At 49.2% G+C, this 17,531-nt stretch overlaps 1 protein-coding gene across 1 annotated transcript; it reads right to left on the bottom strand.

The window, feature by feature from the left end:
- Nucleotides 1-3,483: 3,483 nt before the first annotated feature.
- On the bottom strand, nucleotides 3,484-14,026 carry AVPR1B (arginine vasopressin receptor 1B). Its single transcript, XM_003272950.4, has 2 exons — nucleotides 12,543-14,026; nucleotides 3,484-7,076 (listed from the first exon to the last, which is right to left on the bottom strand). Exons 1-2 carry the CDS (start codon nucleotides 13,480-13,482, stop codon nucleotides 6,742-6,744), a joined length of 1,275 nt encoding a protein of 424 aa, XP_003272998.2. The 5' UTR covers nucleotides 13,483-14,026; the 3' UTR covers nucleotides 3,484-6,741.
- Nucleotides 14,027-17,531: the final 3,505 nt, after the last annotated feature.

The following is a 17,531-nucleotide window of genomic DNA, read 5'->3' as shown; positions in this document are numbered from 1 at the left end:
ACTCCTAGCCAAATTCAAACCCAAGATCAGTGGCATTCAGGTCTTAGACACCTGAGATTTATTAACTGTGCTCCATTTGCTGGCTGTGGATGACCCTCCCAGCCCTGGTGCTGAGAGCAGCAGGCAGGCTTTCCTCCTCCTGAGTTCTTCTTCCCCAAGATGATCTAAGGGGATGATTCTGGTTTGGGTTTCTGGGGTTGGAAAATGTTGCTGGTTTGTTTGTCTCTTCACCTTTTAGCTACCATTGTCATTCCTCTCCTTACAAATCTTTTCCTAATGGGGCACAACAGAGTCTACTATTAGACAGGCAGAATGAGGAATAAATACCAAAAATAATAACAGCAACATTGTCCCATCAAGAAGTGAAACTCTACTTCTTATTGATTTCTTCTATTTATTATTTATCTAATTATTTACTTTTAGAGACAGGGTCTCTGTCACTCAAACTGGAGTGCAGGAGTATGATCATGACTCAGTGTAACCTCAAATTCCTGGGCTCAAGTGATCCTCCTGCCAAAGCCTCTCAAGTAGCTGGGACTACAGGTGCATGCCATGATGCCCAGTTAATTTTAAAAATTGTTTTGTAGAGAGGGTTTCACTATGTTGCCCAGGCTGCTCTTGAACTCCTGACCTCAAGAGATCCTCCTACCTCGGCATCCCAAAGCACTGGGATTACAGGCATGAACCACTGCACCCGGCCTGTTCTCTTAAAAAAAAAGGGGAAAAAAAATGCCAGGCGCAGTGGCTCACGCCTATAATTCCAGTACTTTGGGAGGCCAAGGCGGTTGGATCATTTCAGGTCAGGAGTTCGAGACCAGCCCCTGACCAGCATGATGAAACCCTGCCTCTACTAAAAATACAAAAATTAGCTGGTTGTGGTGGTGCACGCCTGTAGTCCCAGCTACTCGGGAGACTGAGGCAGGAGAATGGCTTAAACCGGGCGGCAGAGGTTGCAGTGAGCCGAGACGTGCCATTGTACTCCTGCCTGGGCGACAGAGCAAGACTCCATCTCAAAAAAAAAAAAAAAAAAGAAAAGAAAAAAAAATGCAAGCGTGTACTGAAGAGATTCAGACAAGTTACACTGCACCCAAGAGACACTGCAGGGACACTGCTGAGACAGTTCCCACCAGGAGAGGGGATGAGAGTAAACAGACTGCCTGCTTTCCGCAGAATTCTGGGACAGGCCTTGGGTGTTGAGAGGAGAGATCAACAAAAAGAAGATTGGGTGGGGTCAAGGCATCTATGACCTAATTGTGGGGACAGGAAAGAGCCAGAGAACATGTACAAAACAACATGTAACAAACAATGAACACAGAGCAATGAAACCAGAGCCTATCAGTATTTACACAGATCGGGGGAATAGGATGTTAGAATCAGCCAGGCTTAATCAGAAAAAACATCCCAGAAAGAGGTGATTTCTGACCTCAGTTTAGAAAAAAAGGGTGGAGGCTGGGCGTGGTGGCTCACGCCTGTAATCCCAGCACTTTGGGAGGCCAAGGTGGGCGGATCACAAGGTCAGGATATCAAGACCATCCTGGCTAACATGGTGAAACCCCGTCGCTACTAAAAATACAAAAAATTAGCCAGGCGTGGTGGCAGGCACCTGTAGTCCCAGCTACTTGGGAGGCTGAGGCAGGAGAATGGTGTGAACCCGGGAGATGGAGCTTGTAGTGAGCCGAGATCGTGCCACTGCACTCCAGCCTGGGGACAGAGTGAGACTCCATCTCAAAAAAAAAAAAGAAAAAAACTGATGGGAGAAAAGGCAGAAGGGAAAGGAACAGATCTGACCTGCTGTAGGCTCTCAATAAATGCCTGAGGGGCGGCCCTGAGTGGCACTGTCTGGAAAACTGTCTGTGTCTGGGCTCAGAGGCTGCTGTGATACTCTGGAGCAGGGAGTTGACGTCAGGGGGACCAGAGACCAGAGGCTGTAGAATGATTGTAGACCATCTGATTAAGCTCTGTAATAAACTCTGCTTCAGAAATATGGCATTCATTAGTGAATATATCATTGGAAGTTAACATTAGAACCCACCCTGATTGCTTATAAAGTGAAGGCATTCTTGGAGAGTGCTGTTAGATTTAACAGTTAGATTTAACAGTAGATTTAAACGTGTGACTCTACCAAGTGACTTACAGAGCTTAGAACTTCAATAGTGCACATGACTGTTCAGATGCCCTCATAAGTACAGAGAAAGGCTGATGTCACCTCCTGAGGAGTTTGAGCCAATAAGCTAATGATTAGGGCCAGCTAACAAATTGAACTAATCCTCAAAGTCATTGCAAGCCACATAGAAAAAAAATGGCCTTTTGTTTGTCATATTTCCATGAGCTTCCAGTGTGAGCTGTCTAAATCAGTACAAATAGTCACCTGTATGAGTAACCACCCTTTGAGGAGCATAGCTTCCAGTTCAGTGAAGTCACATTCTCCCACGTTATATGTCATTGGTACCTCCCAGGAACAATCATACTGTTTCACACTGGGTTTCTCCGTGGACGTGGACTGGACAAAGATTTTTCCAAAATTATCTGATAATAAGACACAGAAAAACTGATTTGCTATTGGCAACCAGTAGATGGTGGATTACATGCCAACAATGACCTAGGAATATAAACCACAGTAGACCATAATAAATGTGACCTGTTTTCAATGAATTCTTATTCTAAAGGAGCAAGCATCCAAATGCTCACCATGGGAACTGCAGCAAAATTCCATGAGCATCTTATTAGCCACCAACACGTGCTAGGGTGAGGAGGTATTTTACACTCAACATCAGTGGGTTTCTTTGCTTCTGGAATTGGGACAGATTGCTGGGCTCCAAGGCACTCTCAAAGAAGCCTCCTAACCCATGCCCCCAGATTCTAAACCAGAACCCGTAAAGTAACTATAGCTCATGTGGCTTTTTGAGGTCCTACTAGGGCCCTCAAACACTGACTCATGTGTCTTGCTGCCTTTTGGGCAGGAATTCCTATACTCATTTCCTCACCTTGCAGTAGAAACCTCTTGTTCTTTGCCTTGCCAAATCTCTGTGGGTTTAGAGAGAATCCAGTGTGTGTCCAGGTATCTCAGGAGAACCGGGTCAAGTGAGGGACCAAGACTCTTTGGAACTTGAGGACTCACAAGCCAAGAGGCTGGGTGACTTTCCTAGCCTTCCCTGTGAGTCATTACTGCTTCATATCCTCCAGTAGAGTTAAAGAATGTGCACTGGATCTCAGCAATATTTGGTTAGAGAAAGGGCCTTACCCTGATTCTTAGGCAGGAGCTGCCAAGTCAAGCCCAGCGGAGGCCAGGCCCACTTTTGGCTCCACACTGCCACCTTGTGGCCCTATGGCAAACTCGAAGACACTCTGCTTTTCCCACTTAAACTGGATGCAGGGTGGCGGCCCCTTTCCCCAACAACCTCACCCCTTCATTCAAGACAAACTTTAATTTTATCTTGCACATCCAATTATCATTGCCCCTAGAAAACTAAAGATGCACAGGAATTTCCTGGATATTAAATCTTTTTATTGGTGAATTTCAACCTGGGTTTCTGACCCAGGAATGAACTGCTACAGCCTGGGCTGAATCTATAGCCCTGTAGTAGATAAAAGATCTATTTACATACAAAACACAGACACATTATCTGGGAAAGTACTGGCCTGTACCAAACAACATAAGAAACGATTCTGAGAAATCCCCGTAGTCAACCGATGAACCCCTCCTGCCCTCCTCTCTGTCCCGTCTGCCCCTCATGTCTTGCTTGTACATAGGTTTTAAGGGACTAAAGTACTGTCATTCACAGTCACAGGGTGGCATAAACAATTTACACAAGTGCCCAGCCAGAGACGGCATTGTTCAGTTTCTCCTGGGGTTAGCCGTCAGAAATGGGATTCACCCCAGAGAGCACAGGGCCTCCTTCTTGCTTCCACAGGGCCCCTCCTCCTTGAACCCTGTCCAAGGCTCTTCCACTGGCCCAGACTGTCCAGGAGAGCCTCCTACAGGTCTTGCAGAACTTTCACTCATAGATCCGATGAGAAACACCATTTCCTTCAGGAGCTTCCTGGAATGGGTTCCCGAGGCCCTCAGCCAGTGTGCAGTCGCTCCTCACTGGCCATATCACGGGACAGAACCAGCTTTCTGGAAAAGATCAAGTGTAGCCTTTCCATGGGAGGAACAACGAGGGCTCCAAAGCCACCACCCCAAGTAAATTATTCTTGTGCAATGCAAAACAGAAAATACCACAGCGGTAAGAGGGGATCTATAGAAGGCAAAGGGTAGACAAGAAAGGTGCTTTAGTCAGCCTTGATCTCAGGTCCATCTCCTCTTTTCCTCTCTGAACTGTAGACTTTCCTGGGTCAGGACCCTGGAGGCCATCTACCAGATGCAATCTGGAGCCAGGCCATTGTTCCCCTCTCTAACATCTGTTGAGTGCTCTATCTCTATTCTACAGTCTTACAAATCCCTCCCAACAAAGTGGGCATTGCTATTTCTATTTAATAAATGAAGAAAGCATTGCTCAGGGAGATTGGATAACTTGCTTAAGTTGATACAGGTAGAAAAGGGGTGAGACCAAGATGCAAACCCAGGTCTTTGGGGCACACAGCTGGTGTTCCTTCTACCTCCCAGTCATCATGAAGAACAAAGATTTACCAACTCTAGGCATTAGGTTCAGAAACTGTGGTCTAAAGATGGGGCAAGGGGGTGGGGAGGCCACTTATGTAAGCAGGGGAAGGAGCAGATTCAACAGCTCTGGCTGGCATGGGAGGCTTCTAAGCCCACTTCACCAGGGCAGATAGACAGGGAAGAAGTATTGGATGTCAGGGGCTGACATGGGCAACAGAACTCAGTGAGAGGGAGACTGTGGGTCCTCCTATCTGCCTGAGCCTTGGTCCTATTAGGGTCTCACTCTCCAGTTCTCTAGCACTGAAGGACTGGGACTCTTTGCTCACTCACAACATTCAGCAAGGCTCTTTTCTTTTTAGAAAGCCTCAGGAGGCTTCTTAGAGCTGAGTAGACTCTTAAAGAAGTACATCCGCAAAGCCACAGTCATTCCTCAAAGTTTCCCTGGGAGTCGGGGTAGAGACTGAAAGTGTTCCCTAGAGCTTCCCTCAGGAGCTCTTAATTAGATTAGTAATTCCTTACATTAGTATAGAGCTCATGACTTTACAAATGACTTTTATATCCACAGTCCTATTTGATTCTCAGAACCAAGCTAGCAAGGACTGGCCAGCATTTTATTGATGTGTGTCATTAGTGGTGGCAGAACCAGGATGCAGCTCTCCTGATGTTTCAGCTGATGTCTTTTCTACCAGCAAGGCTCTCTCTTCAATTGGAATCAGAATTGAGGTGGGGAAGCTACGCCATGACAAAAGTCCCCTGGAGATAATGAGCATGTGCCATGCTTTTCCTCTACCTCGGTCTACCTTGGCCTGCAGCCTCTCCCAGCCTTGGAGGAGGATTCAGCATCCCAGATGAGGACAAAAGTGGACAGTATGGCCATGGTGGGACCCACCGTCACCAGAATTGAGTCAAAGAGTATATCAATGTCGTTGTCATTAAAATCCAACAACTCTTCTAGACCCTGTTGGTTACAATATCCTTTGTGTTTCTCTGTAACACCATTTCCAGTATTGCAGAGTCATGGAAGGTTGGAGCTTAGAGATCATCTCACCTATTATACAGGTGAGGAGACTGGGTCCTGGAAAGGGATGGTGACTCACCCAAGGTCACACAGATACTGAAGGCAGAGCTGAGATTCAAACCCGGGCTCCTAACTGGATCACAGCATCCATATGGTTCATGGTGGAAGCTCTGAAGAGCCTGGAGGGTGTCCAGAGCCATGACGATGTCACCTTTTCTCAAAGGAGGTCTCCTCTGTGTAGCCCCAGGGGAAAGAGCAGGCTGGATTCCCTGGGGGGTGGGTTGGGGAAAGGAGGGAGGGCCACAAGTCCCTGCTGCCCTTGAGGCTTATTCTTGCTGTTAATTTTGTGATGACCATTTTCATCTTCTCCTTCTCTCCCTCTTTCTTCCCACCCACACTCACAGTGGACCAGACCACAGAGAATATACAACACTTTCCCCTGTCATCCACGCTGTCATGGGGGGTGGCATGAGGAGAAGAGGAACTGGCATTTGCAGAGTTCCTGCTAGGTACCAGGTACTGTACCGAATCCTGCATCTCCATCAGACCATCTCCCTTCAACAGACAGCTGAGCACAGCAGGGTAATCCCTACATACCCATTCACTTTTCTTCATGAAACAATTTTCTCTCTAACAACAACAACAACAAAAGAAATCCAGGATCCAAATAGAGTCCTCCTCACAGTTTTTCACTTCTCCCCTCTCCTGATTAGGCTGAGATATGCCAGTCAGGTTCGAATGGAGACAGGTAGCCAGGGCACAAGGCCAGCCTCTGAATTCCTGCCACCCATGGACCCCTAGACAGCACCATCCTAGGCCTGCCTAGATCTGGGACACCATGTGTGCATGGACACCCTGTGAATATGGCAGGACGAGGGAGACAGGCAGTTTGATTCTCCCTAACTGCCAGTGTCTGAGATTGGGAGCTCATGAGGCAGCCCTCACAGTAGGGGCAGCTGTGACACCAGGGTAGAGGGCCCATTCTGGCCTTTTCACTCCGCTTCAGACAGGGCTCCTCTAACTCCCACCCTTACCCTCCCAGCTCTCATGTCCAGTGCCCGAGGTGGGCAGAGAACCTCCACTAGTCCTGGGGGCAGTACCAGACCCCAGAGAGTCTTTCCTAAAAGATGATGGTCTCAGCAGTGCCTTCCCCATCCGCCAGCTCCAACTCCCTTGGTGACTCTTCAGGCCTGGGCCTCCCACTGAGGGTTAGGCTGAGGCTGAGGCGGAGGGTGGCCGGGCAGCTGGAGCGGGTCAGCAGCGTGGTGTGGCGGCTCGAGAGGCTGCCGTCGGAGAGCCGCCGGCGCATCCTGGGCTGGGGACCCCCACAGCAGGCAAGGTGACGCAGGGGCCGCGGTAACAGGTGGCTGTTGAAGCCCATGTAGATCCAGGGGTTGCAGCAGCTGTTGAGGTTGCCCAAAAGCATAGAGATGGTGAAAGCCACATTGGTGGAATCTACCAAGAGAGAAGCATGAGAAGCCTCAGAATGGCAGCTCGAAGGGACCCGGGAGAGCATCCAGGCCCCACAGATGAGGAACAGATGAGGAAACTGAGTCCTAGAGAGGAGAAAGGAGTCACTCAGGGTCCTATAATTAGAGAGACACACACAGCTGAGACTTGAACCTGGGACTCCTGGCTCCAGCGTCTTACCATGCTGATTTTGTTTGTTTGTTTTTGTTGTGTAACTGCAGGGTGAAGGTAGGAGCTGAGCTTTGCTTCAAGTTAAATTGAGAAGAAGGAATGTTGTCAGGGATAGGATCAGCCCAGATAGGAGAAATTGACTTTGTTCCAAAACCTAGACCTTGAGCCCCCTAATGGATGTAGATCTAGAATGAGACAACTTCTGTAAAACAGGCAGGGAAAATAACCAAGCTCAGGCCCCGTCCGTCTCCATCCCCACTTACATTATAGATCATGGATTCACATGGCTTCCTGGACTCTGTCCCCTTCTATCCCTCAGGGGCAGGCCCACTCATTCTACATTCAGTCATTGAGTGTGTGACTATCAACTCTGCCTGACCCTATGCTGGGGACCTGATGGGGCAATCAATGGAGCCTGACTGCCCTATTAACACCTATGCCATCATTGCCCCCTATAGCCGAGGGGGCAGCTTTTACGTACTGGGCCTCCAAGCATCCCTCTCCAGACCAGAACTTGTTCTGTGTTCTTAGATTGTGCCTAGGAAATGCACCTTTCTGCAAGGAAAAACTAGTTTCTCTCTTGGGCAGTCAAAATATGAGGATGCCAAGGCTATAAGATTCCTTCCAGACAAAATCTTCTTTCTAAAGACTAAGTGAAACCCTCATGGCAACAGGAAAGCTGCTAGGATGAGCTTTGGCCTCCTGCTGGATCTGTCATGGGTATAGCCATGGCATAGGTGGCATACTGAGTCACCTCACTCTTCAGTGGAGGTTGTAGAATCATTGAAAGCAATTTCAGAACTGGAAGGAACCTTAGAAGTAAGCTTTCTAGTTTTTATAGCGCAGTTAGTAAGAGCTGCAACTCGAAGTCTTTCAGCTGTAAGGTAGAGATGCTATACTCCACCAGAACTTCAACCAGTAAAATAAAAGGCAAAGCTCAAGTGCCCACTCTGCAAAGCACTGTGAAAGCTTCAGATGCACAGGCTCTTTGTGCATGTGTCCCAGGGGCATGCTCATGGATGTGGCAACTCATGGCTCAAGAGAAGGGAAGACATAGGCCGAGAACATTTGATAGAGGACATGAGTCATAGGAGCAGGAAGCTGAAGCTATCTGGGCCTGGATGGACTGGTTCAGGGGAGAGAAGTGAAAGTAGAGTGGCAAGCACCTGGAAGTGGAAGAGGGATGATATGGTTTGGATGTCGGCTGGGCACAGTGGCTCATGCCTGTAATCCCAACACTTTGGGAGGTCGAGGCAGATGGATCACCTGAGGTCAGGAGTTCAAGACCAGCCTGGCCAATATGGTGAAACCCCGTCTCTACTAAAAATACAGAAAATTAGCCAGGTGTGGTGATGCGCACCTGTAGTCCCAGCTACTTGGGAGGCTGAGGCAGGAGAATCGCTTGAACCCAAGAGGCAGAGATTGTAGTGAGCTGAGATCGCGCCATTGCACTCCGGCCTGGGCAACATGAGCAAGACTCCGTCTTAAGAAAAAAAAAAAGAGAGAGAGAGAGTTTGGATGTTTGTGCCCTCCAAATCTCATGTTGAAATGTAGCCCCCAGTGTTGGACGTGGGCCTGATGGGAGGTGATTGGATCACAGGGGTGGATCCCTCATAGATGGCTTAATGCCATTCCCTTGGTAACAGTGAGTTCTCGCTCAGTTAGTTCACATGAGATCTGGTTGTTTGAAAGAGTCTGGGACCTCTCCCTTCTCTCTCTTGTCCTTTCTCACCATGTGATACGCTGGCTTCCCCCTTCACCTTCTGCCATTATTGGAAGCTTCCTGAGGCCCTCGCTAGAAGCGGATGCTGGCACTATGCTTCTTTTTAATTTTCTTTTTGAGACAGGGTCTCACTCTGACCCTCAGGCTGGAGTGCAGTGTGTGATTATGGCTCACTGCAGCCCTGACCTCCTGTGCTCAAGCAATCCTTCTACCTCAGCCTCCTCAGTAGATGGGACCACAGGGGTGAACCAGTGTGCCACCATGCCTGGCTAATTCTGTTTATATTTAGTAGAGATGAGGTCTCACTGTTTCCCAGGCTGGTTTTGAACTCCTGGAATCAGTTGATCCCCCTGCCTCAGCTTTGCAAAGTGCTGGGATTACAGGCATGAGCCACCACACCCAGCCTGGCACCATGCTACTTGTACAGCCTGCAGAACCGTAAGCCAAAATAAACCTCTTTTCTTTATAAATTTCTCAGTTTCAGATACTCCTTTATAACAATGCAAATGGACTAACGCAAGGGACAAGCCTCAAAAACAAACTCAGCCTTCCTTCCGTTTTGCCTGGGTTCTGGCCTGCTCCCTAGTTAATGTGTAACTACAAGTTGCGGAAGATTTGGGAAATGGCTTTGGCTGAGGGGACAGTATTCATCCTGTCTGCTCTATCGATGCACATTTAGTGTCCAGATTAAGCCAGGGACAAAGGAGTTCCACAGGTTCCTTCATTTAGGGAGTGCCTATTTGGTTTGGCTCACCTGAGCCAGGCCTTGGTAGGGGCTGGAGATGTGCCACAGAGGAGGTGCTGCAGAGCAGGTGCCAGAGGCAGTGGAGGCTGCGCTTCCCAGCCCTTGAGGATAATCTACCACACCCAGTCCTGGCCTCCGTTGCCGCCTGCCAGAAACTCAGCTGATGGTCGGGGACAGGGGCAGGGAGAAGGAAACAAGCAGGCTCTGACCAAAGACTTGGGGCCAGGGGGCCAACAGGCCAGCTCGCAGTGGAGGGGAACTGCATGTACTGGAAAGCAAGTTTAAAGTAATGAATTTCTCCCTCAAGGGCTTTCATTTTTCTGGGAGCACATCATCTGTCTGTAAGATAACCCTTTGGGACAAGCCACTGTCCCATGCATTCCTTGCCCAGAGAGGTCCTTGGTAAGTGGTGAATCACTCTACACAAGTGAGGGCTGAGGTGTTGAGGGACAGGCTGATGATGATGGTTGATACCACAGGCAAGCAGGAAAGTCCGCACTGGCTGAGTGGCAGGAGCACCATCTTCTCCTCAATAAAGAGGCAGATGACCATCTCACCCCAGTGCCACTGGCTAAGCCAAAATGTTGGGAGTAAAGCCATGACCTGGATAAATCTTGGCCCATAAAGACCTCAATTCAAGCCCAAGCTCTATCTCTCACTAGCAGTGGCATTTTGGACCAGTTATTTTACCTTGATGTGTCTCAAGTGACTCAAATTTAAAATACAGAAGGCCACTCCTCAATAGCACAAGGGCTGAATGTGCCTGTGCCTAGGAAACCCTCCTTCCTTCTATTCTGTGCTTGGCTAGAGCAGGGAGGTCCCTACAGCTGGCTAGAATTAATTAGAATTTCTCATGGCTTAAAGGATAATCTGCAAATAGTCTCTTGCCCAGACGATGTCAAAAGGGCGATTAAGAAGGGATATTGTATTAAGAAGGAAGTTTGGTATTACTTTTGCACGTCTCTTGCATGGTTGTGTTAAATTCATGAATGGCTCTCCTCTATTTCATCTCTCCAGAAAAGCAAAGCATTTGGCTTGAGCATGTCCTGGGATGAGCAAAATGAGATCAGAAACAACAACACAAAGGAAGGGGAACTGGTGGCCTGAGACTGCTGCTTAGTGAACTCTCAGGAAGCTTCCAGAGGAACCTGTGCGCAGGACCTGCCTAGGACACTTGCAGGCGGTACCACTATACGTCCTGAGCTGTGCACACTATGAGATGCACTGCAGGGCACAATCACCCCTCTTCATAGCCACCCAGACAGGTCAGCATGCACTTGTTCCCATGACTCACTCCTGCTTAGGGGAGCAGGAGCAGCTGTTCTGAATACTGCTCCCCAACACATAGGCTGCCTAGACACAGCTCCTGCCTTCCTGAGAACAAGTTCATCTCTGGGCGCCAGACCATCAGGCACTGTCTAAAGCTCAGGAGGACGCTGTCTACCACACCCCAGAAAAATGATGAGGGCCAGGCCTCTCATGTGCCAACTGGAGCACAGTCCTCTTAGAGGTTCCCATTTTGTTTTTCACACAGGAGAAAGGTCTCCCTCCTTTTAGAACCACTTTTAAAATCAGAGTTATTAATGGGGTTGAGGAAAAAGACAAGGAGACAGAAGACCTGGGCTTTATTCTTCACTTTGTCACTCCCTAGCTGTGAGGTCCGGGGCAAGTCATGGTTCTGAGGCAGGAAAACAGCATAGGGAATTACAGGTTGGATAAAAAGCAGAATGAGTAGGAGCAGAAGCAGGATAAAGAGGAGGGTGAGCAAGAGGCAAGATAAGAAGCAGAAGCTGAGCCAAAACAAAAGTTACACGAAGTGAGTCAAGAGCCCCCATGGTTGGCTAGATCCAGACCAACCCAGTAAGGGGCAGCTCCTCAGAGATGGGCATGTGTATTAAAGAGAAAAAGTATCCCTAAAATGACCCCACATGAGAATTAGCCCATTAAAGCTCATGCGTAGGTACTGCACAGCATGCATGCACTTACAATTATGAGATGAAGGTCACGTGCAAGTGCACAAGGGCCAAAGTAACTAAGCAACCCACCTATCAATCAAAAGGCAGATGCTGGTTAACGATTAGGCAGCTCGGGGAAGAGAAAAAAAAAAACATATAAAAAGGCCCAAAGTACACCAAACTGACACTGATCTCATTTCACAGAGGTCAGCCTGCTCTCCCCTCTCTGAGAGTGTTACTGTGCTTAATAAACTTTTGCTACTTTGCTATTTGTGTGTGTCACATCCAATACTTTGTTCGTGGCACCAAGAACCTGGGACTTCACTACATCAGCTGGTAACAGTTCCTCTCTGAGCCTCTGTTTCCTCATTAGTAACATGAAGAGGTTGAACTGGAAATTTCAGGGTTTTCATGTGCCAACCCTAATTAACTGGAAGTGTCTGTTGAGAAGGAGCTCAAAGGCATGTCCAGGTGCAGGAGGGATGAGGCTGAGAAAGCAAGTTCATAGGCCACAAATTGCTATCATTCTATGATTTTAAAGCCCATTTAGCAAACTGGTAGTTGCTGGCCAAATGTGCTAATGGTCATATTTCATTAGTACCACATAGCATTTTAAAATTGTTAGTTACCAAAATTTTTAAAGCTGGAACTTTCACATAAAAGATACTGACATGGCATCTGTAGGCTGAACGGAAATCATAACTGCCCCTTTTCACTTGGAGCAGGCACCATCTTCCTTCATTGCCCCACTAGTTTGTCACCTGCCTGGCCCTGGGAGGCATTGTAACCCTGACCTAATTCCCCATCCTCTCTTCCTGTCTCTCCCACCTCACTGCCCCCACATAGACCCCACTTGCCTTCATCAGGGGCATTCTCGTCCCACACCGACCACATCTGGACACTGAAGAAGGGAGCCCAGCAAGCGATGTAGGCCAGCACAATGACAAAGGTCATCTTCACTGTTCGGATCTTGGCCCGTGAAATGGTGTTGATGCTGCTGACCCGAGATGGCAGCCCCCAAGTGGTGGCAACTGAGGCGGAAGGTGAGGACCTGTTCCAAGTCCTCCAGCCCCCTCCTCCCACCCGCCAGGCCTGTGTCTTGACTTTTAGGTTTTTACAGATCTCATGGCAGATGAGGCTGTAGCAGGCAGTGAGCATGGTCACTGGCAGGACGAAGATAGCCAGGGTGGTCCAAGTGAGGTAGGCCCGTGGCCCCCAAGGGAAGCGGAAGTCTGCCCAGCAGTCCAACACCCCTGAGCCCTGGATCACCTCCCGCAGGGAAAAAATGAAGACTTGAGGAAGGCTGAAGATGGCGGCCAGCAGCCAGGGAACAGCGATGAGCAGGTAGGTGGACTGGCCGGGCTGCTGGAGGCTGCGCAGGGGGTGACAGACAGCCAGGTAGCGGTCCAGCGTCATGGCCAGCAGCATGTAGGTGGAGGCGAACATGCTGAGCACTTGCAGATACTTGACGGCCCTGCACAGGAGGTCGGGGCCCTGGAAACGGTAGGTGATGTCCCACAGCAGCTGGGGCAGCACCTGGAAGAGCGCCACGGCCAGGTCTGTCAGGGCTAAGTGTAGCACGAACAGGTGCATGCGGGAGCGCTTGCGGCCCAGCTGGCCCAGGGTCAGCAGCACAGCCAGGTTGCCCCCAGTGGCCAGCACCAGGACAGTGGCCAGGACTCCGATCTCCACCTTGGCCAGCTCCTCATCCCGGCCCAGCCAGGGTGTTGTGGCATTGGGGGCAGAGAGGGTGCCCCCAGGGGTGGGGTTGGCATCCCACAGAGGCCCAGAATCCATGAGCAAGGTTTGCTGGGAGGGAAGGATGGAGGGAGGGTGTGGATGCAAGTGGAGAGGTTTAATGGATAAAATGGAGTGGCAAGGGAGGTGGAGAGAAAGGAGAAGCCTGAAGGTGGAGAGAAAGGGGAAGCGTGAGAATGACAGGGAGAAGGCTTGCAAATAGGTGGAAATCGTTCAGTGGACAGGGATAGAGAGGAGGAGGGAGGATGAGATTCGGAAGGAGAAAATGTGACTGGGATTGCTGATCCCAGTGAGGAGAGGGGACCCAGGAGAGGGAGAAGGAGGGGTCAGGAAGACGGGGAATCAGTACGGGAAGAATTGGGGAGGCTGTGCAGAGGGAGGCTTCTGGAAGGGAAAGAAGGCTGGGGAGGGGCTACCACCCTCCAATCCACCTCAAATTCACTTTCTCCAAACTTTTCTGGAAGCCAAGAGCGGAAGCCCTTCAGCCTGCTTGGAGGCGCGGTCCGGGGCTGTCGGCGTCGCGCTCAAGGCTGGAAGCCCCAGCCAAGCCCGCTGGCTCTGCCTGGTGAGCAGCGGCGGGAGCGCAGCGGCGCGGCCTGGGCGGGTTTTATGGGCTCCCAGGTCCAGCCCGGCGGCCTGCGGCTCGCCAGTTGGCTCCTGCAGAGGAGGGCGGAGTGAGGCTCGCAGGCACCCACCCGGCGGGAGGACCAAGAGGCCGGCTGCTGGAGGGAGGGGGGCCAGAGGGGGTAGCGGACGAGGGACAGGGAGCGAGACAAGCAGGCGACGCAGGCCAGCGCCCAGCAGCCGGCAGGACCCACCGACCCGCAGGCAGGCAGATAAGCGCCTCTGCGCACTCACGCTGGAACTCTCTCGGGCCGTCTCTCCACAGGTGCATCCCCGGGGGATGGTGAGAGGCAGTCACTCCTCCCACCTACGCGGGGGCACTTCGGCTGGCGGCTCTGTTGGCGCGCCCCCTGCCAGCCGGCTAGCCGGCGCAGGATCCACAATCCTCAAGGGTGGCCAGGTGGGCGAGGCGGCATCCCTGATTGCCAGTCACCTGGGAGTGACGTCTGACCGCAGACCCTGTTGAGGGACTGCGAGACATAGGGAGAGGAAGAAAAAGTGAGGATATTTGTGGAGGTGGCGGGTGGAAGGAGCTAGACCTGAGAGCCCTGGTGCGCTTGATGGTAGGGGGCAGCGGGAGAAGTTCCCGGTATTTTCGTCCCCAAGGGACGTCTTAACTTCTGGCCTATGTGCTTTTCCTGCGTTAGGTGCTTCCAATATCCTAAACGCAGTTAACCACTCTGCAAGGTAGAAAATAGGCCCAGAGAAGTTCAAGAACTTGCTCTAGAAGATTACTGAATGAGTAAGCAGCAGAGGCCGGTCTAGAACCAGCCCCGTGTGCCATTCTGATAGCGCAGCAGCAGCACTTAACACCTAACCGGCTTGGCTAAATTCTATGTGAGAGGCACTGGTGCTGAGGGTAAAAATAAAAACAAAACACCATCCAGTACAGAGGCAGCTTACAGCTCAGTAGAGAAGGTATTGTGTGGTGTTGGCTGTGAAATTCACTTAATCTTCAGTATGCAAGATGGACTACTGGGACTCTCCCTAGAGCAGATTAGAAGTTAGGAGTGACAGAATGGGCGCGATGGCTCACGTCTGTAATCCCAGCACTTTGGGAGGCCGAGGCCGGCGGATCACGAGGTCAGGAAATCGAGACCATCCTGGCTAACACGGTGAAACCCTGTCTCTGCTAAAAATACAAAAAATTAGCCGGGCGTGGTGGCGGGCGCCTGTAGTCCCAGCTACTCGGGAGGCTGAGGCAGGAGAATGGCGTGAACCCGGGAGGCCGAGCTTGCAGTGAGCCGAGAACGCGCCACTGCACTCCAGCCTGGGCGACAGAGTGAAACTCTGTCTCAAAAAAAAAAAAAGTTAGAAGTGACAATAGTATGGGTCCCAGACTCTCAGACAGGGCAGAGTCTGTGACGGGAGGGAGGTCCTTTTGTCTTGCCTTTTTTTTTTTTTTTTTTTGAGACAGAGTCTTGCTCTGTCGCCAGGCTGGAGTGCAGTGGCACAATCTCGGCTCACTGCAACCTCTGCCTCCCAGGCTCAAGCGATTCTCCCTCCTTAGCCTCCCAAATAGCTGGGATCACAGGCACCCGAACCACGCCCAGCTGATTTTGTATTTTTAGTAGACAGGGGGTTTCGCCATGTTGGTCAGGCTCGTCTCGAGCTCCTGATGATCAGGTGATCCACCTGTCTTGGCCTCCCAAAGTGCTGGGATTACAGGCGTGAGCCACCGCATCCGGCCTTTGTCTTGCCTTTTCACCAGACTCCCCTTTTTAATGTCACCAGACATCCAATTAGCATTACTTCTTGAAGGTTCTACCTCTGCAACAACCTACAAATTCAGCGCCTTCATTCCATCCCATGACCACTTACCATTTAGCTGCCTAAAATATAGTAGCATTCTCCTTTTGTGCTTTGGAGCCCAAGTTTCCACCTTCCCAAGGATTTTGCTCTTTATGAGTAATTTTCAGTCTGTCATTCCCACCCATTTGCAAACAAGCTGTAGTAATATTTATTTTAAAAAAAATTATAACTCTCCTCAGCCACTATACTCCCACTTCCAGCTATTACAATTCCTACCATTTCACAGCAGAACTTCTCAAAACAGCTGTCTATGCTTGTCCCCATTCTCTTACTCTCAATAAATGATACCTTGTACTATTCTGGAAATTGCTTTTTAAACTCTCCACTATGGTGGGGCATGGTGGCTCACGCCTGTAATCCCAGCACTTTGGGAGGCTAAGGTGGGTGGATCACCTGAGGTCGGGAGTTCGAGACCAGCCTGGCCAATATGGTGAAAGCCCATCTTTACTAAAAATACAAAAATTAGCTGGGCGTGGTGGCAGGCACCTGTTATCCCAGTTGCTCGGGAGGCTGAGGCAGGAGAATCACTTGAACCCAAGAGGAGGAGGTTGCAGTGAGCTGAGATCACGTCATTGCACTCCAGCCTGGACAACAAGAACGAAGCTTTGTCTCCAAAAATAAATAAATAAATAAATAAATAAATAAATAAATAAATTCTACATTATTTTTGACATCTGTCTATGCTGATACATAGGCTAGATATAGTTCATTCATTTTTAACTACTGCATAGTATTTAAGCATATGGATATAGCACATTTTGTTCACCAGAAATTTATCCAACTTTTCTAATTTATTTCCAGCTTTCCCCCCTATTTATTTTTATTTTAAAATGCTACAGTGAATGTTCTCATATGCCTCTTTGTGTTCATGTGTCAGAATTTCTCCCAGGTGTATATCTAGAAGTATATGCTGAGTATAAGTATTGTTGTGTCATATAATGTATGAGTTTTCAACTAAATAGGACCATATCCTGAATTTTATCTCTAAATTAGTTGTACTAAATTAGTTGTCCAACCAGCCGCATTTTAGTTTCCCAACATCTTCACATTCAGACTTTTTAATTTTTATCAATCTGGTAGGTGTAAAAATAGTATCTCGTTTTGCTTTTTTATTTCTCTGATTACTGAGTATTTTGAGTATCTTCCCTTGTATTTATTTGTTGTTTGGATTTTCTCTTCTGTAAATCGTTCATATCTTCTGCTCAACTTTTTATTAGGTTGTTTTTCTTATCAAATTGTAGGACCTCTATATATTCTGATATGTTGAAAATATCTTCTCTAATCTGTCACTATCTTTTTGCTTTGGATGGGGTCTTTTGTTACACAGAAAATTTAAATTATGATGCAATCAATTCCTCCTTTTATTATTTCGGCTTTTTGTGTCTTGTGTTCTGCACCTTGAGAATAGAAATATTTCCCCCTGTATGTTCTTCTAACAAATTTAACTTTTGTTTTTCATATTTTTTTTTTTTTTTTTTTTTTGAGACGGAGCCTCGCTCTGTCGCCCAGGCTGGAGTGCAGTGGCACAATCTCGGCTCACTGCAAGCTCCACCTCCCGGGTTCACGCCATTCTCCTGCCTCAGCCTCTCCGAGTAGCTGGGACTACAGGCGCCCGCCACCACGCCCGGCTAATTTTTTGTATTTTTTAGTAG

The sequence above is a fragment of the Nomascus leucogenys genome, chromosome 5 (genome assembly GCF_006542625.1).
Source record: "Nomascus leucogenys isolate Asia chromosome 5, Asia_NLE_v1, whole genome shotgun sequence".
In the NCBI taxonomy this organism is placed as follows: Eukaryota; Metazoa; Chordata; class Mammalia; order Primates; family Hylobatidae; genus Nomascus; species Nomascus leucogenys.
Note: the sequence above shows the minus strand (reverse complement) of the source record. Positions and strands in the feature narration are given on the sequence as shown.

What these genes read in the sequence shown, in the direction of transcription:
- AVPR1B (XM_003272950.4), bottom strand. Translation starts at nt 13,482, where the DNA reads ATGGATTCTGGGCCTCTGTGGGATGCCAACCCCACCCCTGGGGGCACC. An exon ending in CGAGAATGCCCCTGATGAAG is followed by an intron (nt 7,077 to 12,542) that starts GCAAGTGGGGTC and finishes CTCTCTTGGTAG; the next exon opens with ATTCCACCAATGTGGCTTTC.